General features: G+C 35.0%; 3 protein-coding genes across 3 annotated transcripts; 2 read left to right on the forward strand and 1 right to left on the reverse strand.

Annotated features, from left to right (window-relative positions):
• Window positions 1-229: 229 nt before the first annotated feature.
• Window positions 230-1,297, forward strand: LOC141628971 (uncharacterized). The gene has a single exon (XM_074442051.1). It carries the CDS (start codon window positions 230-232, stop codon window positions 1,295-1,297), a length of 1,068 nt encoding a protein of 355 aa, XP_074298152.1.
• A 15,895-nt stretch (window positions 1,298-17,192) lies between these two features.
• LOC141628972 (uncharacterized) lies at window positions 17,193-18,554 on the reverse strand. The gene is made up of 2 exons (XM_074442052.1): window positions 17,799-18,554; window positions 17,193-17,657 (listed from the first exon to the last, which is right to left on the reverse strand). The coding sequence occupies exons 1-2, from the start codon at window positions 18,552-18,554 to the stop codon at window positions 17,193-17,195; spliced, it is 1,221 nt and encodes a 406-aa protein (XP_074298153.1).
• Window positions 18,555-24,587: 6,033 nt separating this feature from the next.
• LOC141628973 (uncharacterized) lies at window positions 24,588-25,205 on the forward strand. The gene has a single exon (XM_074442053.1). It carries the CDS (start codon window positions 24,588-24,590, stop codon window positions 25,203-25,205), a length of 618 nt encoding a protein of 205 aa, XP_074298154.1.

The following is a 25,205-nucleotide window of genomic DNA, read 5'->3' on the forward strand; positions in this document are numbered from 1 at the left end:
GTTCACTCCAAACAAAGAAGAAGGATTTAGAGCATATTCTTGATTATTCACCAATCCTTGGTATCGTCGACCTCAAAGGGAAGAACAAGTTGAAGCGGAACCATCCACACCCCTTTCGGTTGATCCAATAGAAGTAGAATATCCAACAATGGCTAATGATACAAGAACTATCCGGGAGATCCGGGCAAGAAACTAGGATACTCAACCTCTATGCATTGCCTACCCACCCATGGGGGCTAATGCAAACTTTGAGTTGAAGGGCTACTTTATCCACAATCTACCCAAGTTTCATGGGCATGCGGGGGATGACCCCAACCGTCATCTCTCCGAATTCCATATGATGTGTGAGGGTGCTATACCAAATGGTGTCACGGAAGACCAATTTAAATTGCGAGCTTTTCCATTCTCTTTACTAGATGCGGCAAAGGATTGGCTATTCTACCTTCCACCGGGTACAATTCGTACTTGGAAGGCCATGAAATCGGCATTTCTTGAAAAGTTCTACCTCGATTCAAGACACAACCATGCCAATAAGGCCATCACTTCTACGGAACAAGATCCGAGGGAAAGCTTGTATGAGTATTGGGAAAGGTTCAAGAAGTTGGTTGCCCAATGTCCTTACCATGGGCTAAGTGGTGATGATCTTTTGGTTAACTTTTGTGACGGTCTTACTCAACAATACCAAATAATGGTGAATGCCGCTACGGGTGGTAGGATTGACAACTACTCCGTAGCGGAGGCAAATGAAATCATACAGAGGTTAGCCGCGAGCACAAGAAGCTATGGGAGAGGGGGCCGAGGGTCTAAGACTCTCCACTCAATTGAAACACCCTCTCCTTCCAACCAAAAACTTGAGAAGACCGTGAATGATCTCACCATAATGGTAGCTCAATTAATGGGGAACAACCAAGGTGGAGCACAAGGATCCAATGTGGAGTGCAATTATTGTCAAGGTCCACACCCGGTGGAGTCTTGTCCCATCATGGAAGAACAAGGGATAAGCAAAGAGAATGTGAGTGCCATGATACATGGTAACTATAATTCTAGAAATTCCACTGGGGGAGGATACTACAAATACGATCCAAGTGGCAACACTTACAATATCGGCTCAAGGGACAATCCAAACCTTAGTTGGGGAGGGGATACTTCAAAGAGTTTCCAAAATGGACAATTCAACCATTTGAGGAATCAAAATTCACAAGGTCCCAACCGAAATTTCCAAAGAAACCAAAATTTTCAACAACGAAAAGGAGGATCCTTCCAATTTGGAAATCAAGGTAACCAAGGTCCTCTGTGAACCCCCGCAATAACGCGGAAAATATAACTTATAAAATGCGGAATTTTAGGAAATTTTTGAAACTTTTAAAGTTTATAAAGCACGGGTTCATAAAAATCTAAAAGACAAATAAAAAAATGCGGAAATAAAGATTAAATTATACAAAAGCGATAGTCAAAGGTGAGGGAAAATATATCCCTCGAATGACAAAAGATAAAAGGTGAGTCCAAGCAATCCTAATAAACCAACTACTAGTCCAAGGTTTAGTTCTCGCTAGCCCACACGTCTTCCCCATGTAAGCATCTTCACAACTTGTCATTCATGTAAACATGAACGCCACAGTCAGTGGGGAGTAACTCAAGGTTCTCCCAGCCACAAAATGTCGAAACACAGATAAACAAGAACATATTAGAACATCATGAATATAACCATTTGATGCAAGCATTGAGATATGAGACTAACATTCAAAACATGCGTAGTCAATCATAGATAAGGCATATGATACATACATATGAGACAATCTAACTAAAACGTCATAAATGATAATACAACTATAAACACGATAGAATATCATAGGTCACGGATAAACAAGACTAACATCATGAAACATGTGAATGGAAACCTTAGCCATGAACTTTGAAAGCCAAATAACATACAATACACGAAATGAGACTACTATCATCACATAATAAGCAAAGCATCCGGCTCAGAGGCTACCTTTAAAGCATGTCCGAGACACAAGTCTTTAAGTACCTTGGCTCAGCGGTTACCTTCAAAAAAATGTCCAAGGCACGACCTCTAAAGTATCTAGCTCAGCGGTTACCCTTAAAACATGTCCAAATACTACAAACAAGTGTCCGACTCAAAGGTTACCTTTAAAACATGTCCGAGACACAACGTATAAAGTATCTGGCTCAGCGGTTACCTTTAAAACATGTCCAAATACTACAAACAAGTACCCGACTCAGAGGTTACCTTTAAAACATGTCCGAGGTACAACAAACAAGTATACGCTCGTCGGTTACCTTTAAAACATGGCCAAATACAACAAACAAGTGCCCGACTCAGAGGTTACCTTTAAAACATGTCCGAGGCACAACAAACAAGTATATGGCTCAGTGGTTACCTTTAAAACATGGCCAAATACAACAAACAAGTGCCCGACTCAGAGGTTGCCTTTAAAACATGTCTGAGGCACAACAAACAAGTATCTGGCTCAGCGGTTACCTTTAAAACATGGCCAAATACAACAAACAAGTACAACAAACAAGCACAACAAACATGCACATAGAACGGGATTATTAATATCACATTCATACTTATGGCCTGCATCACCATGTGTACAGATGGGAACATCACTCCTGACGACCTTATCGCAACTAGAGGGCCGATGGCTCACCCCTAGTATCCGATAGGACCAAGACTCTCACAACCGAACAATACTAGACATTATTAAGAATACGACTCACTTTAAGTAACTATTTATAATAAATATTTCATACTTGCGTTACATTAATAAATATCTCACTTCATAATTTAACATGTCGGTTAAAATAAAATATAACAAGCGATAGAATAAATTACGTTATGTGATAATTTACGGAATACAAACAAATCCAATACCAATGACAAAATGAGCCCAACCATTAAATTGTGGTGAGCCCAACAATTTAATGGTGGTGAACCCAAACACACCAAGAAAATGAGTCCAATTAAGATAAGAAAGTGAATCCAAAAAGAATAGGAAATCGAGTCCAAAAGATACAAGAATACAGGCCCAACAAACAAATTCAAATGAATCAAACAATTAAAGTTTAATATGTAAAAGAACGACTAGTTTTAAACCCGTGCAAAATTGCACGGATATGTATTTGGGCCAGTGTTAATATTTTTGAATGTATATTTGTTTTTGCATTTCTAAAAACAACATATTTTAAAGTTTTTCGACTGTTAACTTATCGTGTTATTATTAAAAAAATATTTGTTACAACAATTGTGAATTATTTATTAAAAAAAATTTAAAAAAAATTTTATTAAAATTTTTTTAATCACTTGTAAATTAAATTAAAATTTATTTGTTTTTTTAGAGTAAAAAAAATTAAAATTTGCTTTAAATGCTAGTTGAAGACTAAATTAACTCGGTTGCTTATCATTGTCACCTACCATTTTCGGTGTGCGCGGCTGATAGTTAAGTTGCCGAGCTTATATTCCAAGTAAATACTCCGTAATAAATTAAATTAAAATTTATTTGTTTTTTTAGAGTAAAAAAAATTAAAATTTGCTTTAAATGCTAGTTGAAGACTAAATTAACTCGGTTGCCTATCATTGTCACCTACCATTTTCGGTGTGCGCGGCTGATAGTTAAGTTGCCGAACTTATATTCCAAGTAAATACTCCGTAATGATTGATTTTTGAAACAAAAAATTTTTACCATGTAGTTTTAAAAAATTATGTTGTTATGTTGTTGCTGCATGGTACAATAATATTAAACAAAATACATAAATATTTTATACTCCAAGTAAATACTCCGTCAAGAATTATTTTTTGAACAAAAATTATTGTACCATGTAGTTTTAAAAAATTATGTATGTAATTCATTTGCGTTTTATGTTCTATCCCGTATATAAATGTAATTCCTTCTCATAATTATGTAACTTTACTATTATTTAATTTTGTTTTAAAAATTATGTAATTCAATTTCATTTACTCCCATTTGTAATTCATTCTGCGCATATGTTATTAATTTTATTTACATGGAATGTATAAAATTATTTCATAATATTAATTCATAAAAAATTTTCATAGAATTTGTTGCAAGACGGAATTTATCGCATGTTTGAAAAAACGGAAATCTGAAGAAATAAATACATTGCACACTTACGGGTCCCACCATAACATGAATTTCCAGAAAAAAAAAAAAAAAAAAAAGAAGTTGCATTTATGATGTGGCGCGCTGAGGATTGAGTATTGTCTTTTGTATGAATATAGATAAGATATTTACGAGTGTCATGTTATATAAAACACGAGACGGAAATTAATAATTCATATACTAAACTTGGCGCCAAATGCACCCACATTATAAGTGTGGCCCAAAACTACAAGTCATGTTCAAGGCTTAATATAGGACATAGGAAGGCATAGAACAAAGGAGGAAAGACGGTTGCGAACTGCACAAAATAATGATGCGTGCTAATTGAATAACTAGAGCAACTAATGACCGACAGAACGCAAATTATGGCCTAGCCACTGCCCGTAACCAACTTGGCAGACCCTGCACAACATAATGCAACAGGCAGCAGGAAGCAAGCAGCACAACAATAAAGAACACACCCAAAAAAACGCAGCATGCATTCAGTCCAACAACTCAGTAATTCCCCTTCTGTCCAGTCGTCTTGGGACGGTTTTCTAGGCCAAACCGAGACGTATTTCACCCAAAAAAAAGACCCAATCCAAAAATTTATATGCACTTGAGATAATAGCAAGGAAGTTGGTTCAATTTATCATAAAGAAACCCGTCAAAACAGCCCACGAAAACTGCATGACAAAGTCCATTTTTACGATTTATAAAGTTCTTTTGTGACCGTCTTAAGACGAAATTTTAAGCATGAAAAGGGTGAAGTTTCTCACATACCACCAACCCATTACATACTTGGATATACAAAGGAGGCGGGAATCAACTATTTGGTTCAAATCATCCGTGGGATCGACTCAAAAACAGTCCACAAAAGTCACTCTTCATCCACTTATATATACATGGTTTTTTTCTAGCAAATTCATGAGGCCGTCTTAAGACAAGTTTTTAAGCATGTTACAAGGCGGAAATTAACCAAACAAAGGACCCATATCATACTTGCATATAATTCGAGACAGGCGTAAACAAATTGGCTCAAACCTAAGCTAGAAATCCGTCTAAAACAGCCCCAAACATGACTCGACACAACCCCTTATTCGACCAAAGCAACAGTTTGAATCCATCTTAAGACGAGTTTTAAGCATACAAAAGATGAAATCTTTCCCATACAAATGACCCAATTCATACATGGGTATGCACTTGAGACGGAAATAAGAATGTTGGCTCGAACCACCAACCAAACATTGACCAAAACACGAGATAATTGAAGACAGGGAGATGCATTATACTACGTATCACATAATTGCTTAGTTCATTTAGCCACGGTAAGACAACTGAACAATTAATACATGACATAATTTCTTAAAGTTTTATATGAACAAAACCACTGCCAAAGCTCTACGACTAATATTGCAAACAAGACTAAAACGTATGTGCTTCACGAAAGTGTGACCAAAAACCAAAATAGTTCCGTAAAGCCGATCCAAAGCAGAGTAATAAGCCGACAACCGTCCCATATTGACCACCAAAACAGTTCCAAAATTTCAGCATAGAAACCGTATTTCACAGCTCAAAGAACGACATCCAAACAGTCCACTTTAACCCATTTTAAGACAACTTTTAAAGCGAGATTTTGGCGGAAATTAAACACAACTACTTCATGAATAACAACCGAATTCGAGTATAAAGACGAAATTTGACTTGATAAATCCAAGCATACAAATTATAAAAGTGTAAAGAACCAAACTTAATCAAACAAGGGCATATGAGACGATAAGTAAAACGGAATTCGACATTCTTGTCGAGTAACCTATCACGGTTACCTTAAACGCTCCTATTCTTCGAATAAACGGTTCCCAAAGCTTGACTCTTCAACCTAGTCTTCAAATCCTTCATTAAAAGGCAAGAAAACGGGATAAAGAAGCTAAAAGACGAAACTTTTATAAGACGGCGGAAAATGAAACTGTCACAAAAATGAGACTTTATTACCTTGAAAGATGAAGGGGGAAGTAAGGATGAGAATGGTGTAAAAATTAGAGGAAAGGGTGAAGGAATGGAGTCGAAATATGGGATTCAAGCTCGACAAAAATGGTTTTTGGATCTCGTTTTGTTGCTGCAATGAGTTGTCTGTTTTACAGGAGGTTTCGAAAAAGAAATGGGGACTTAGAAAGGAAAAGTGGTTAGGATTGGTCAAAAAAAGTGAGTGTGTGTGTGGAAAGAATGTTAATTTAGTGAGTGTTAATAAAGGTAGGTAGATATGTGTTGTCGATACGGGATTGGTCGGGAAAAGATTGGCCTCACATGTGAAAATGTGACGGTCTATATCTAGACGGAATTTCATTTGAAACCTATTATAATTTAGGACGGAACTTTATTATTATTAATATTATTATTATTGTCACTATTATTACTTGTTAGAAATTATTAATCTCATTAATTTACATATTCATATATGAATCAATTTATTTAGTCATAAAATAAATTCTAGATCTTATGCATGCAAACATGAACAAAAGTAGAGAAGAAATCGTCTTTCTTACTATGTGATTTCGGTTTTATGGGCACCAACAAGATCTCCTTCTTGTTAGTTCTTGAGCTTTCCAACAATGGATGAACAAGATTCGAGTTTAGAATCTCTCCCAAAAACATATACCCAAGGAAACCTCTTAATAACTAATATTATTATGATCTAGTAATAATATTAATCTAGCTTAAATATTTGACCCAAAATATTGATTTTGTTCTCCTCTATTTCGGTTTAGAGGAGAGGATTTTGTGTGTTTTTATTTCTCTAAAATTTCACAAGTTGTAGAGAAAAATACATTTTTTACTACACTAGAAAAATATGAGTTGAAGTGTGTATGAATAAAAATGATAGAGGAAAAACTCTATCATTTCACTTGGCAAAACCGGTTGGAGGAGGGAAGGTAGCCAATGCATGAGGCCAACTTTCTTCCCAAGAACAACTAGGCATGCATGGCTACATATAGAGTGTAATAATTGTGTTTTTCCCTTATTAAAATAATCAACACAATTTATGCACTAATACCCTCTAAATTTCGGTACACTTGAGATAAAATGGGTAGTCCATTTTATTTTGTCATTTGTCAATTGTGACATATGTGACATGTTACTTGACACATGAATTTGTAATGTATTTTTAACATATTAAAAATTAACATACTCATAAAATATGTCATTTACAAAATCGACTAGTAATTCGTAATTACTTGTACCAAAACGGTTTATCAAATTATAAATTACAACGTCTTGTATTTATAATAAATTATTCATTCAATTTCAATTCCAAATTGTTTCGTAAACAATAATTTTATCTAAGTAATAAAACAATTCAATTACTTAGACCGTATCTAATATAATCGAATTATAATAAGACACGTTAATTTTACTCACAAAATCATCCGTCAATTTTAAGCAATTTAATTAACTCGTATCGGCATACGATTAATTAAATAATCAATTAAAAGTATTTCCCTATAGGTATGACCTAAGGGGATCAACTGATCACCACCGTCGCACGACAGTAATGTCAAACTCTAGTCAGCCAATCATTACCGATATGTGTGGACCAGTTTGAAGGAAATGTAGATCTATATACATACATACTCATATATGTTTTAATTTAATTTGTCATAAAATTAAGGTTGGATTTTATGCATGCAAACTAAAATAAAAGAAGATAAGAAAACATTTTCTTACCATATGAAATTCGGTCATATAGGGCACCAACAAGATCTCCTTCTTGTTAGTTCTTGAGCTTTCCAATAATGGATGAACATACAAAAATCCCAAAGTAGAGATTCTCCAATTAGTAGCACCCAAGACAATCCCTTAATCCCACAAATAAACATGTACTAGATGTTTGTATTGTAGTTTACCTTAAATTTGATTACTAATACTCATATATTACTTTGATAAAATTAGTAATCTTACATGAACAATTTGGATTAAAATCTCATCTTTTTGATGAAGATTAAAGAGAGAGAAGAGAGAATATTCATGAACACTTGCATGTTAATTGAATGGTAGTGTAAGAATAAAAGAAAAGAACCAACAACCTATAAAGAGAGGGAGTGGCATGGTTTTGGAGCCTCAAATGGATCATTTCTTTTCCTTTTACTCTTCTCAAAAATAGTAGGTGTGTAAGATGTGTAAGACTAGTTGTAGGTAGGCATCATTATGTTTATTTTATCAATTAAAATAAAACAACCAAAACCCACTAACACACCCTCCATTTTCGGTCCATTACTTAAAATGGACTACCATTTTATTTTGTCAATTTGTCATTTGTCACACAATATGTCACATGTAGTATGATACATGTTATTAATCAATTTTAATGCATATTTATCACATAAATATCATTTCATGAATTAATTAAATTACATACAACAAATTTACTAGTGATACTTGATCACATAAATAAAATGGGTCATATAGTTATAATTTACAACTTCTTGTAATTATAATTAACCATTCATTCTTATCTTTATTGTTTCTCAAACAATAGATAATTTTAGCAACAAAGCATTTTATTACTAAAATAATCTTATTTAATCCCATTACAATAAGATATCAATATTCTCTCTCTCACAAATCGAATTGTTCAATTTTAAGGAATTAATTAATCTGTATCGGTATACAACTAATTAACCTTTTCAATTAAGGGAATCGTCCTTTAGGTGTGACCTCGGGATCAATCGATCACCACCGTCGCACGACAGTAATGTCAAACTCTAGCCAGCCAATCATTACCGATATGTGTGGACCAGTTGACTATATACGTAATGTATCATCCCTTCCGTATTCTTGGCATGAGATTTAATAATGATATTTAAATCATGTGATCGCACTATTGTTGAGGACACATTTCCCAACAATCTCCCACTTATCCTCGACAAGTGTGCGTCACCAATTCTCTTGTCCTATTACTATATCCCACTCAATGCAAGGTGTCTTTCGGGTCGTACTTGCAAGTGATCATATCGAGAGTGGTTTCCTCGATCTGGAGAATAACTGATTGACCGAAATTTATCCACCATGGATACCTTCCGAGCGTGGCCACGCATTTCCAGTTAATTACTCCTCGAGTGGCCCTGAGATATTGTTTTAACCCTGACAAGGGGGTGGACAATTCCTATCGCACTTATTCCCTTCGACTAGCCACAGCCATCATAACCCAAAATATGCCCATTTGACCCCATTTACGAAGGTCGTAGTAACATAAATCAAAGTTAATCTGAAACTGTGCCATCTTAGGTGAATAGTCTTTAGTCAAAAGAATCGACTCATTAGAATACTATAGTAGCTCTCGCCACGACCAGGCTATATAAATTTGTCAGAACTCTATAAGCGGTCACTGCCCGACAAAGTGTTCCTAACAGTCTGCCTATGTGATCGACTAGTCATCTAACATGATTGTATGGCACTTGAACTTGCCATCAATCGCATCACACTCTAGTCACTTCGAGACGTCACCTCATATAAGTGACTATGGGCGAATACAATGCTAATCCGTGTTCACTTTAACGGGGTTCAATTGTCTCTACAACCCGTTTGGATGTAACAAAGTATAATAAAAGAGTTTTAAAGTAAAACTCGAACGACAAATGCGATTATCACACATGAATAGTCAATGCCTGATTACTATTTCATGTTCTATAATCTAATTTGATCTTGTATGTAGTTGTTCATTTCAATTCAATTGAAATGACACGACTCATCATGTTTAGCCTATGAGAAGGCTTTGGTTAGTAGGTTTTATCAACTTCTTGTACCTTACTCAACCTCACTACATACTCGTTTTCCTTTGTAATGTATACATTTGCATTACAAAACTTTCTGAGTACGTGTCGAGATCCAATCAAGACATAGGCCTTCTATCCTTAGAATAGCTCCCACTGTTTTCGCAGTGTGCGGGACTCTTCCTTCTTACACATCCCATGATTGCAAGTGTACTCAATTTCCGTTATCAATATCTCTCATTGTTCTTTATTGCCTAGAACGATTCTAGAAAATCTACTTCTTAATTAACATTACCACAATGGTATCTTAACCATCCTAATGTGTTTTGATTATGGTTTTGTCGGAAACCATGCGCAATCTCAATTGTCAATTGTCACTTGTGTAACACTCTTACACAATATTGCATCATAAACACTTTGCATCATAGCCTTAATGCTTCTGCAAGCACTTAAGGGTAATCTTTATGGCTTACTTAGGTAAAGATTACTTAAATTTCGATTTGAACCAATTCATCATACTCAAAGTATATGAAGTGTTATACATCATTATTCATTTAATTGATCCGGCAGCGGAAGCAAATGGAATCAATCAAATATGTTCAATTTAATTGAACTAGTCATGAATCTTATCAACATAAGACTTCTTACTGACGCTAATATCATGTGGATTTATCTTCATAAATCTGGATATTCAAGATGTATTATAATACTCCAAAAGTCTTAAATCATTCTCAATGATCAATATGTCATCCACATATCGGACTAATTAAAATTTCCGTAACTCCCACTAAACTCCATGTATAAACACAACTTCTCGACTTATCGAGAAATGTTTTATCACATGATCAAAATGTTGATTCCAACTCATTGATGTCCTACTTAAGATTCTCTCTTAAGTTTCACATTATCTTAGGATTGCAAGAATCTACTAAACTCGAGACATGTATTGAATACATTCCTTCTAATTGAAGAAGTGGGTTTTAGATTCACTCGCTATGTATTTCATAATAATGAAACACAATCCCTAAGAAGATCCAAATAGACTTAATCATTTCAATTAGTGCAAAACCCTTTGCAACCAATCTTGCTTTGAAATATCTTTTTATTAGTGCAAAACCCTTTGTCACTAATCAAGCCTTTTATTTCGGATTCTCATGGCTCTAAGCCTTGTATTAAGTTGTGACTTAAACACTCTTATGTAAGTCATTCGTTCATTACTTTCTAGAAGTAATTAACTTGAATCAAACAATTTCTTTTGTAAGTTATAAGCTCTTTACTTTCCTAAAAGTAGCATGAATTCATCATTTTTAGCAAGTGACGAATTTAACCTCCTAGGTTTTTGAAGAAACAATGTCTTACACAAAACGTCTCATGTAGCCAAGAAAGACCAGTTTCTTGCGACATAACATTCTCTGTGGCATTCTTTGTGGCTCTTGAATAATTTCTCCCACTCTGTCTTCTAAAAATAAACTTGTATTTTAGAAAGACAGCTTCACGAGCCGCAAAACCCGTCGTACTCGTGATAATTGAAAAGGGAAAAATGAGCATTTGTTTCTTGTGAAAACTTACAACCATGGTACCCTTACCATTTCATATCTCATATGATTCGATTTAGTGGAAAAATAATCTAGACAAAATGATAAAATCCCCAAAAGGATCAAGTAACTCAAAGTAACTTGATTGAAGTCCAAACCATATCGAATAGCGTTTGATTTCTTATCTAATCACACATTATTCCATAATGCGTGCTAAGAGAGATTAACTTGTGATACTATATCACATTTCCTTTGGCTTATATCAAAGTCTTCACTTTGATAATCCCATCACGACTAAATCGTGATTCCTTGAACTCTTTGAAATTCTTCAAAGATTTCTCCTTTTACCTTATTAAGTGAACATATTAGCGTCAACTTATATTGTTGGTAAAAGAAAATGATCAACCTATTTTCGATCGATGATATACAACCTCGATCTCCTTTACAACCAAAAGGCACGAGACATCTTGCTTTGAATACAAGATACGCATATACCATTAACAATCTAATGGTTTCAAGAGTACTCGATAACTCTTTGCGTTCATCATTCCAAAATTTAAGGTTTAATCTTGGGTTACCAATTTGAGTCTTACATCATCTACATGATATATATTATACTAGTTTGGTTTAGAATATAATCACCTTGATAATGGGCTAGCCATACATCAAATCGTGGTGTATAGGGTCACAAAAAGTGAAAACCTCTTTTGTATCTTAACAAGTTTATATCCTTATTTAGAGTTTATGCACTTAATAGTCATAATTAAGTACAACTTTAAATCCAAAAACTAGATTGAGTACACAATTACTCTATCTCTCGACATTATTGTTGCTAGTCGTCATATTCTTATCATCCCATGTATCAAACATAATGATGAAAACCACCACCGGTTTCTAATATTGACGAAGTAGTACTAGCAAAATTTATGTCAATCATATAAACATTTAAAGAAGAAGATCCCATTAGATGTCCCACAACTAACTTGTTGATTCTTCAATAATTTGGGGTAGTTTCCTTTTTTGTGTCCAACATTTAGGACAATGGAAACTTCATCGGTCGGGATTGATAGGTTTAGTATTGTCATTCTCAACAACTTTACCTTTAACATTACCTTGTATCAATTCCATTATAATCCTTACTTCTTGAACCTCGTCCTCATCTTAACGGTTAGAGAATGCTCCCACTTAATTCAATGAGTCTTTGCTTTGAGAAACAAAATTGAATTCATGAAGATTCACTCTTCATTTGTTCGTTTTAGTCTTAAAACTTTCATTGAAGTGGTTGCGTTATTTTGGTCAATTACGAATTCTTGACAAAACTAATTACCAAAACAATTTATCGCTTCAAGGTACTTAATTCATTTAAGTACATGAAAAATAATCCATTGTAAGTAGATGTGTTAGTCAAGAATCAAAAACCTGTTTGATAATGAATAACTTTTAATCTATACTCTTTACAAGAGATCCTTAACAATGGTTCATTTGAGGTTTTAGAAGCAAATTCATATTTGTCTTTAGTTACGATGTTTTAATGGAGTTTTGAATCAAAAACGAAATGATATCGTATATGAATTGTGGTAAAGAAATAGAACAATATAACAACGGAATAGTGGGAAAAACTTAACATTTATCGTTTTATTAATACTTGTAAACAAGTATAACATTTACATATTGACCTCTACCCAACTATGATAAATGATTCCAAGACCCAAATTCATATTAACTTGGGCACAAAGATATGGCCGATGAAACCCTTATCAATATAACTCGGTGGATTAACGTTTTAATCGATTCTACTTTTAGAACTCTTGGTCGATAAAATTACTCTAATATTTATCTATAGCCCGGAACACATGCAACTACGGTCGCGAATACTTCCGTTGAGCTCAATCCAAATTTCGAATAAATGTGTCCATGATCCAAATCCACATCAACTTGGGCACGGTATGGCCGATGAAACCCTCATCAACATGAATTCGGTGGATTAACACTCATCACCCACTTCCCCTACGTAACAAGGTTTGTACCCCGGTAGGGCCGAGTGCACTCCCTCGCGAAATAGGTTTTCATGGTTTCTACTATTTGGTAAGGCTATGTCTCAATTAATTTTTTTAGCGAGAGGTCATGTCAATTTATTATCTATCACGTTTTAAGTGAACTAAAGCGGTGAACTACGATAATTTTAATTGACACGGTCGATAAACTCGATAAAAGAAAATGCATGTTTTAGTTATGGCGATTTAGCGATGCATGTGACAAAAATAAAATGCAAGCATAAAGATAAATACATCCTAGTATGGCCTTTCCTAAAATAGAAAAACTATTTAACTATTACATATTCGGAAACCAACTCCATTGGTCCCTTGAACTTCGGTTGTGGCACGCATCTCGAGGTAACACCGTCTTTATGTATCGCCATTCTTGAAGAAATCCGTCTTTGGGAACTCCGGAATGAATAAAATTACATAATAAATTACATAATTTCCTATTATACATTTGTAACTTAAAATAAAATAAATCTATTAAATTACAAAACGGTGATACGAGATCACAATAAAATTACAACCGAATCGATATTCCCATACATTTCGGGAAATACCAATTAAAATCTAAGGCCATACTAAGTAAAATTACATAATTCAAAATTACATAAATTAAAATTATGACAATCATAAAGAAAAATGCAGCATTATAATATGTATGGACATGCTCAATTTTATGCTAAATCGCCTTTAAATAGCCAATATCGTATATTACTCTGTTTTTACGGATTTGCGTGATTTCAACATTTTTATAATCACAAAAATACATAAACTCATATTTATGCATAAGTTAATTACCCTAACCTTTTAGGACTCAAAATTTAGTCTTCACTAATAATTTGACCATAATTAACCCATATTTTATAAAATTGTTCATAAATGGACCAAAAATTACAAAAATAAGCTATAAACTTCAAATAAATCACAAAATTTCAAATAAATTCAAATTTGAAATTTAAACTCATGAACATTCTGGAAAAATACCATGACACTCATAATGTTCAAAATCTTAGGTTAAAAATTTCAAAATTTTTCCGGAAAAACAATGTTGCGGTTTATCGATTTTTAATAAAATAATCATAAAAACATGGAAAAATTATATTCATTAACTTTTCAATTTTAGATCTGAAAAAGATAATAAAATGCAACATTAGACGTTTTTCTTAAGCCATAGATTATGTTTTATTAATTTTTCACTAATAATGTCACTATTTATGCTATTTTTCTTCAAAAATCCATAAATCATGCAAAAAGACTTCTTTATAGCCAATTATTTTACACACATCTTTTAAAATTTCATGTGACAACATATTAATTTTCTATGACCAGATTCGAAATTTAACTCATATTAACCTATTTTTCACCTAAATCCGAATTTAATAATGAAAAAACCATTTTTCGAGCATAACAAGTCCAAAAATTATGAAAATTTACAGGTTATCTCAAAATAATATATGTGACAACATATCCAAAAATCACCTGAAAATTCGAAGTATAGCTAATTTTAGACCAAAAATGACATTTTTACTCATAAAATCATATTTAAATGCCATTATTGGATAATATGAACAATAAAAATCCGTAAAATTAACCAAAATATCCTAAAACATTTTAGTACCAGAAATATTAACATGCATGAATTAATTTCGTGATATATCATAATAACACAAATTTTACAAGTTTTATATGTTATTCTTTTTTTTTTTTTTTTTTTTTTGGGGAAATGTAAGTAGTTTTCATTAATCATAAAAATTGTCCCATTACAAAATTTTTAATAAGACCTAAACTAGGTAAAGAAGCTATGAAGCAGAGAACCTCATAACTCCTTCACCCATTCAAGAATTCTATTTTTACATCAGTAAATCAAGCACTTTGGTAGTGCTCTAACATCTTGCTTCAACCTCGAACTAGTACCATAGGTTTAAGAACAACTTGGTCTATCCTAAAAGTATTACGATGTTGCCAAAGATGATACATGAGACTTGCTAGAATGACCCCAACAACCTTCTTCTTTGTAGCAGAATGAATCCTCCATGTGATCCACCAGTGTATACAGTCTTGTGCAGGTAACAGCACCTTGCACCATAGTTGTATCAATAAAAGGCATTGCTTATCGAATGCACAGCCAAAAAGAGGTGATTGTGATCCTCACCACAACTCCACAAACTTCACAACATTAGTAACAGAATACCCATCTTTACCAAGCTATCTGCGTAAGTTTTTTACGTACTGCTACTAACCAGCCAGAAGAAAGAGTGCTTGGGACAAATCCAATTGTTTAATATCCAAGGATACCAGGCAACCTTATCAGTGAGAGGTTTCATAAAATCATACCCCTTCTGAATTGTGTAAGGCTCACCCGTTAAAATGAGAGGCTTGAGCTTGTTCTTGACCTGGCATATTTTTCTCCAAGCCCTGACTAGCTCCACTATGAGGTTCATAATCCATCCAATGAGCAGATTTAATATACACTGCATGCACCCAACGAACCAGAGATGATCGTTTTTTTGTTGCACCCACCAAACATACATTCCTATGGTAGCTATGTTCCAAATTTGAAGGTCCACGAAACAAGACCCCCTCGCTTCTTGGGTGTAGATCTTCTCCCAAGAAACCAGTGCAGGGGATTCTCTTTAGGATCCTTTCCATACCATAGATATTGTCTGCATATCTTCTCAATAGCATCAATGACAGTCTTAGGCAAGATAAAAATGCGAGCCCAATAACAGTGTAATGTACTGAGAACAGATTGAATCAACACAACTCTACCAGCATAAGACAATTTTCTGGACCCCAGGGCTCTAATTTTTGCCACCACATTATCAATCAAACGATTTGCGATCCATGACAGAGACGTTTAGGGAGACAGAACACCTAAATATCTCGAAAGGACTGCATTTCTTTTCATTCCAGTGATCTGCTCAATCTCCTGGACTAGACTAGCAGGAACTCCATTAGTGTAGAAGTTGGACTTACCACTATTCATCACCAATCCAGAAGCCTTAGAGAAATACTTGAAGGCTTGAAGCAAGAGCTCAATAGAACCTCTCTCTCCCTTACAAAACATGATAAGATCATCAGCAAAGCATAGGTGAGTGAGATTGATCCTCTTACACAAAGGATAGTGCCTGAAGTTTTTATGCTTCTGTACTATCATAAGCACTCTACTAAGATATTCCAAACAAAGAGTGAATAATAGGGGGGAGAGAGGGTCCCCCTGTCTTAGTCCCCTTTGTCCTTTAAAGAATCCAAAATTTTCTCCATTGAGGGAAAGAGAAAATGAAGGGGAGGTAACACAATTCATCAACAGCTCAATGAATTTCTTAGGAAAACCAGTAGCCTCAAGCATCTCAGAAACAAAAGACCACTCAATGGAGTCATATGCTTTTTGAAGGTCAAGTTTCAGTAACACTCTAGGAGAACAGCTCTTCCTATTGTACAATCTAATAAGGTCCTGGCAAATCAGGATGTTACCAACAATGTCTCTCCCTTTGATAAATGCCCCCTGAGAAGGACTAATAATATCAGGAAGAATACGGCTCATTCTAGCACAGATCACTTTAGAAAGACACTTATAAATAGTGTTGCAACACGCAACAGGTCGAAGTGCGGCACGAGTTTCAGGCATCTCCATCTTTGGGATCAAAGTGATGATAGTATTATTAACTTGCTTTAAGAGCTTTCCAGTTTCATAAGCATTCTTAACAAAGCTGAGTAATCACATCACCACCCACAATGGGCCAATTGTCCTTGAAAAATTGGCTCTTTGTATCCATCGAGGCCCAGTGCTTTGTTTCCTGGAATGGCAAACATAGCATCCCTAACCTCTTCTCCAGTAATCTCAGCATTCAGAATAGCACAATGCTCTAGTGTGAGACAAGCACCCTGCTGAACAATCTTTCTATTAAGTGGTTTGACAGGAGTAGAGGACCCCAGCAGGTGCATATAATACTCCTCAAAGGCCTGTTGAATCATCTTTGAGTCAGAACAAAGGCTTCCCCTCATGTCCTTAACCTGAAATACCCTATTCCTTGCCCTTCTCTTCTTGATGGCAGCATGGAAAAAAGCAGTGTTCTCATCCCCATACTTCATCCAATCACATTTAGCCTTTTGTTTCAAGAACTGATCTCTAGCTTTAACCATATCAGTAAGCTCTTGAGCACAAGCTCTCTCATTCTCAATCCACTCCTTGTTATAGGGATCAGAAACAAGGAGTGATCAAAAATGCTTCGGGGATAATTCGATCAAATTTGTTAAGTTTTCAATATCCTCAAAATTATCCTTATTAAGAGCCAGCAATCCCTTCTTCAATCCTTTTAATTTACTAACAATTTTAAACATGGGAGTGCCCTGCACTTCCCTGCTCCACCCATCAATCACCACCTCCTTGTATTCTTTGGCCATAGACCACATATTATAATACTTGAAAGAATTACCCCTCCTTTGCCTCTCTTCCTCAAAGTGAACCAGACCAGGACAATGGTCAAATAGTCCCTCAGGGAGAAAATGAGCAAAACTATCAGGGTATTGCTCAAGCCACTCCTCATTGATGAAAAGTCTATCAATTCTGCTATAAATCAAAGAGTCAGGCCCTTGTTTGTTATTCCAAGTGTAAAAAGCTCCCCTAGCCTTCATATCAGTCAACTGACAGTCCCTTATAGCATCAGCCATAGGTCTAAGTTCAAAGATTTGTGATCTCAAAGACCCTATCCTCTCATTTCTCTCCATGATGGCATTGAAATCACCACACAAGAGCCAAGGAGAATTAAGTTGCAGATGGTAAGATTTAATACTTTGCCACTGCAGGCTCTCTGTCCCCGGAGAGTTCAAACCATAAACCACGATAAAGTAGAAACCCTTCCTCCTAGCTTTATCAAACACTTTTGTGTGAATACACTGGATAGTGACATCCAATATGTCCACCTCAAACAAAGCAGGGTCCCAAATGATCCAAATTCTACCTCCAGAGTGAAGATGAGAATTAGTACAGATGGCCCAATTAGAACAAATATTATTAGTAACCTTATTCCAATTCCTACTTTTTATTTTTGTTTCTAAAATTCCAAACAAGCCAACTTTATTCATAGCTAAGAATCTTTTTATTTCATTTTGCTTGCTCGGATTATTCATCCCCCTAATGTTCCAAGTACCACAGCTACCCATGATCAGCTATAGCAGTACTGGGACCCCCTTTTTCAAACAACTTGCTATCCAACAATCCCCTTCCAGTTTTCTGTAAAGAATGAGATAAGGAGTCCATGAAGGAAAGCCCTCCTGGAGTAAACTTCCAACGTTCTCCATTGTCCTGCCTCATCAATTTTGTTATTATCCTCCTAGGAAAAGAATTCTCAACAACTGGAGTTTTTGGCACCATAACTGGAGTAACCACCAGATTCCTGGGAGTCTGCATCACAGTCTGATGCTGCACCACAGGTTGCTGTACAGGGCCCTGCACCAGCTTCCTCACAGGTGGTTGCTTAGCAGGTTCCTTCTGTTTAGGATCAATCTTCCTAGGTTTCCAGACTTTCTTTGTAACAGGTTGTTTTACCATTCCCTTCCTGCATTTTTTGTTGTATGTCCGAGCCCCTTTACAGCGAAGAGGGACACGTGCAACCAATCATATTCAATTCTCACAGACTGATTCTTTCCATTCTCATCTAAGAAATCCACTACAGAAGGAAACTGTTGGTCGACATCAACTTCAACCATGATGCGTTATATGTTATTCTTATAACTCGGAAAAACTTTTAACCGATTTGCATGCAAACAACCGTGGCTCTTGATACCGATTGAAGGAAATGTAGATCTATATACATACATACTCATATATGTTTTAATTTAATTTGTCATAAAATTAAGGTTGGATTTTATGCATGCAAACTAAAATAAAAGAAGATAAGAAAACATTTTCTTACCATATGAAATTCGGTCATATAGGGCACCAACAAGATCTCCTTCTTGTTAGTTCTTGAGCTTTCCAATAATGGATGAGCATACAAAAATCCCAAAGTAGAGATTCTCCAATTAGTAGCACCCAAGACAATCCCTTAATCCCACAAATAAACATGTACTAGATGTTTGTATTGTAGTTTACCTTAAATTTGATTACTAATACTCATATATTACTTTGATAAAATTAGTAATCTTACATGAACAATTTGGATTAAAATCTCATCTTTTTGATGAAGATTAAAGAGAGAGAAGAGAGAATATTCATGAACACTTGCATGTTAATTGAATGGTAGTGTAAGAATAAAAGAAAAGAACCAACAACCCATAAAGAGAGGGAGTGGCACGGTTTTGGAGCCTCAAATGGCATCATTTCTTTTCCTTTTACTCTTCTCAAAAATAGTAGGTGTGTAAGATGTGTAAGACTAGTTGTAGGTAGGCATCATTATGTTTATTTTATCAATTAAAATAAAACAACCAAAACCCACTAACACACCCTCCATTTTCGGTCCATTACTTAAAATGGACTACCATTTTATTTTGTCAATTTGTCATTTGTCACACAATATGTCACATGTAGTATGATACATGTTATTAATCAATTTTAATGCATATTTATCACATAAATATCATTTCATGAATTAATTAAATTACATACAACAAATTTACTAGTGATACTTGATCACATAAATAAAATGGGTCATATAGTTATAATTTACAACTTCTTGTAATTATAATTAACCATTCATTCTTATCTTTATTGTTTCTCAAACAATAGATAATTTTAGCAACAAAGCATTTTATTACTAAAATAATCTTATTTAATCCCATTACAATAAGATATCAATATTCTCTCTCTCACAAATCGAATTGTTCAATTTTAAGGAATTAATTAATCTGTATCGGTATACAACTAATTAACCTTTTCAATTAAGGGAATCGTCCTTTAGGTGTGACCTCAAGGGATCAACTGATCACCACCGTCGCACGACAGTAATGTCAAACTCTAGCCAGCCAATCATTACCGATATGTGTGGACCAGTTGACTATATACGTAATGTATCATCCCTTCCGTATTCTTGGCATGAGATTTAATAATGATATTTAAATCATGTGATCGCACTATTGTTGAGGACACATTTCCCAACACAGTTGACTGTAAAATTATTACATCCCACATGTATTCTTAAAATGAGATTTAAACATGTGATCATCATGATCGACAGTTGTGATCGCATTATTGTAGGAGGACACATATTCCAACATTACTATCCGACTAAAACACGTATTTTTATATAAATTCAACTTTAAGATATTACTTTTATAGAAATTATGTTTGAAATACAATTAATAAAATTAAATAATGTAAAAATATAAAATAAAGTAATTAAAAGGTTAAATAAATTATAAATATCAAAATGAGAAATTCGCGGGTGTTACAATCACCCCATCTTTTAAAAAGTTTCGTCCTCGAAACTTGAAGGTAGAAAATGAAAGGTTATAAAGATAAGGCCAACCTTTTTGAAATCGGTAACTAAAACATTAAAAGGTTACGTATAGTAAGAATTAAAATTTCCTTCAAAAGTTTTCAAGTTAAAGTTTCCAACAGTACCAGATTCTCGTCAAAGGAACGAAAGTGTTCTCATTGCGCATTCAAGAACATCACACTCCAAATCGAAGATAAGGTCAAAAACCAGATCATTTGCAAAAATTCAAAGTCAAAATACTTCAAAAAAAAATATTTATGGAGAGTTTTCAAAAGTGTAAGTCTCCTTCATGGAACGAAATTGCTCTTGTCGTGTACACAAGAACACTAACTTTCCAAGTCAAAGACAAGTTTTAAACAGAAACCATTCATCGATAAGCGCAGGACAAGTTATTAGACGTCTTTAATAACGAGTCCTGACATTCCATCAACTTTAAAACAATCGAAAAAGGTAATCCACTCAAATTTTCTTTTGCAAAAACCAAAATAAAAATAAAAGTTTCATTTTTAAACTCAAAAAGGAGTCAAGTTCTTGAAATTATAACATTAAACTTTGACAAGGAATCATACATAAATCAAAGTTAGTTAGAAATTGAGCAAAATTAAAAGTAATCTCGGGTTTAGTAATTAAAAATCAATAAAAAGAAGTTATACTCAAAGAACAAAAGAGAATTAAATCAAATTTTCATTTTCAAACTTTTAAAATAGGTAAAGTTTTGTAAAGTGATATAAATTTTTAATAACGAACCAAAATGGTAGTTTGAAATGTTTAGAAATTGTACAATTTGAAAAACAACTTAGACCTCAAAAATACAAAGCACGCTAAAAGAATTTAAACTTATCCAACAAAGAGCTATGACGAACTTCCTCGGGGTAAGAGTCGAGGTAAGGTCAACAAGGATGTCAAAGATAGAATTTTTCATAAGCCTCTAGACTAGATTCAAAAGGTAAAGCATAACCAAAAGAATAGGAGATGCATGAACGATAAAGCTTATGGTCAAGGAAATGGGAAAGGTACAAAGGTGAGTTGAGAGGAAGAATTACAAAAGAATTCCAAGGGTAAGACGGAAAGAATGATATAAGAGAAACTCCGAAGGTAAATTAAAAGGAGTTTAGAAGAAGTATGAGCATCACGGAATAAAAGTAAGATAAGGTTGATCAAGGATAGAAAACACACCCGTAACGGTGTCGGGAGGAACGGCGGCTCTGACTTGATTCTCGACACGAACGGCTTCTCTTGGCTCAGCTTCCGGATCATGAGGAGGAGAAGTCTTCTTCTTCTCGGGGCAATCCTTGATGAAATTACCGGGCTTCTTGCAAAGGTAACACTTCAAGGGCTTATCAAAGCATCAATTCCCGGGGTGATAAGCTTGCCTACACTTGAAGCACTTGCGGGTCTTCTCAGGGTTGTCTTCGAACGAGGGAGCCTGTCCACCTTGCACTTGTCCACTTGGTGTTTGTCCTCTTGGAAATGGCTTCTTCTTCTTCTTAGCAGATGATGAAGGTGAGGGCACAAGGGATCTCTTGCCATGGTAGTTAGGACGATGATTGACTTGAGCATTGGCATCTTGCTGATTCCGGAGAATTTGAGTAAGAGCTTCCATGATAGTATTCTCCACCTTGGTTAGTTCATTTAGCCACGGTAAGACAACTAAACAATTAATACATGACATAATTTCTTAAAGTTTTATATGAACAAAACCACTGCCAAAGCTCTACGACTAATATTGCAGACAAGACTAAAACGTATGTGCTTCACGAAAGTGTGACCAAAAACCAACATAGTTCCGTAAAGCCGATCCAAAGCAGAGTAATAAGCCGACAACCGTCCCATATTGACCACCAAAACAGTTCCAAAATTTCAGCATAGAAACCGTATTTCATAGATCCAAGAACGACATCCAAACAGTCCACTTTAACCCATTTTAAGACAACTTTTAAAGCGAGATTTTGACGGAAATTAAACACAAATACTTCATGAATAACAACCAAATTTGAGTATAAAGACGAAATTTGACTCGATAAATCCAAGCATACAAATTATAAAAGTGTAAAGAACCAAACTTAATCAAACAAGGGCATATGAGACAATAAGTAAAACGGAATTCGACATTCTTGTCGAGTAACCTATCACCGTTACCTTAAACGCTCCCTATTCTTCGAATAAACGGTTCCCAAAGATTGAATTTTCCACTGAGTCTTCAAATCCTTCATTAAAAGGCAAGAAAACGGGATAAAGAAGCTAAAAGACGAAACTTTTATAAGACGGCGGAAAATGAAACTGTCACAAAAATGAGACTTTATTACCTTGAAAGATGAAGGGGGAAGTAAGGATGAGAATGGTGTAAAAATTAGAGGAAAAGGTGAAGGAATGGAGTCGAAATCTGGGATTCAAGCTCGACAAAAATGGTTTTTGGGTGTCGTTTTGTTGCTGCAATGAGTTGGCTGTTTTACAGGAGGTTTCGAAAAAGGAAGGGGGACTTAGAAAGGAAAAGTGGTTGGGATTAGTCAAAAAAGTGAGTGTGTGTGGAAAGAATGTTAATTTAGTGAGTGGTAATAAAAGTAGTTAGATATGTGTTGTCGATACGGGATTGGTCGAGAAAAGATTGGCCTCACATGTGAAAATGTGATGGTCTATAGCTAGACGGAATTTCATTTTAAACCTATTATAATTTAGGACGGAACTTTATTATTATTATTAATATTATTATTATTGTCACTATTATTACTATCCGACTAAAACACGTATTTTTATATAAATTCAACTTTAAGATATTACTTTTATAGAAATTAGTTTAAAATACAATTAATAAAATTAAATAATGTAAAAATATAAAATAAAGTAATTAAAAGGTTAAATAAATTATAAATATCAAAATGAGAAATTCGGGGGTGTTACATCCTCAAGGCAACTACACGAATTTTCAAGGAGGGGGTTCCTCCTCTCAAGGAAATGACGAGTTATCCACCAAGGAGATGTTGAAGATTCTAGTGAAAGGGCAAGCCGAGACAACCAAGAGGTTTGACAAAATGGATGCGGATAAGCTCTCAAGTGATGCAAGGGTAAAGAACCTTGAGATCCAACTTGGCCAAATTTCCCAAGAAATTTCCAAAAGCAACCAAAAGCACTCCACTTCAATCCCTTCCACCACATTCCCTCCAAAAGAGAATGCTAGTGCCATGACCTTGAGGAAGGGGAGAACCTTAGAATGTCTTCCAAAGAAGAAGCGAAAGGCAAAGTCAAATGAGAGGATCATTGACATTGAGGTACAAGAGGAGGAATAGATTGTGGTAGACAAAGCAAAGGATTCAAAATCCAAGGATAGTGGAGAGGAGTTAAAGACCCCTTTGAGCAAGGACAAAGGAGGGAAAGCAAACAGCAACACCAATGATCATATTGAGGAGATAGTGAAAGAGCATGACGTGGAGATACCTTTTCCTCACGCTCTCACACACTCCAAAAGGTTTGAAAGAGACGAAGATCTATATGAAACTTTTAGGAAGTGTGAAGTAAACATTCCCCTACTCAATCTTTTAAAAGGTGTCCCGATGTATGCAAAGTTTCTCAAGGAACTTTGTACGCCTAGGAGAAACACAAAAAGGGAGCCCACAAGGTAAGGGTAAATGAACATGTCTCCTCTATTTTTAAAAGATCCCTTCCCAAAAAGTGTGGCGATCCGGGGATGTTCACTATACCATGCTCAATTGAGAATAAAAGTTTCACTCATGCTATATTAGATCTAGGTGCATCAATCAATGTCATGACCTACACACCTTATGAGACCTTAGGGCTTCCACCTTTGAACAAAACCGACGTAGTGATCCAACTCGCGGATCGCTCAAATATTTACCCAAAGGGGATGGTGGAGGATGTGTTGGTAGAGGTAGACCACTTAACTTTCCTGGCCGACTTCTATGTTCTTGATATGGAAGCCGACTCGAGGGCCAATCCGATCCTTTTGGGGAGGCCTTTAATGAAAACCTCTAAAACAAAGATTGATGTGTCTAATGGGAACCTTACTATGGAATTTGACGGAAAGAAACTGACATACAACATCTATGATGCTATGAAACAACCTAGCGATTCACATTCATGTTATTTCTTGAACATCATTGAACCAATTGTCTCACAAGTGTATAATTTTTGTCAAAGGGACCCTCTTGAGGTTGCCCTCACTAACAATTTGGAACAAGAAGGTTTGCCTGTAGTGTTGTCTCATGATGTGCAGGAGTATTCTGAAGATTTGGACAAGGAAGAAGAGCTTGAAGATGGGGAAGAATTATCCAAAGAAAAAAAATGA

The sequence above is a fragment of the Silene latifolia genome, chromosome Y, assembly GCF_048544455.1.
Source record: "Silene latifolia isolate original U9 population chromosome Y, ASM4854445v1, whole genome shotgun sequence".
Classification (NCBI taxonomy): domain Eukaryota; kingdom Viridiplantae; phylum Streptophyta; class Magnoliopsida; order Caryophyllales; family Caryophyllaceae; genus Silene; species Silene latifolia.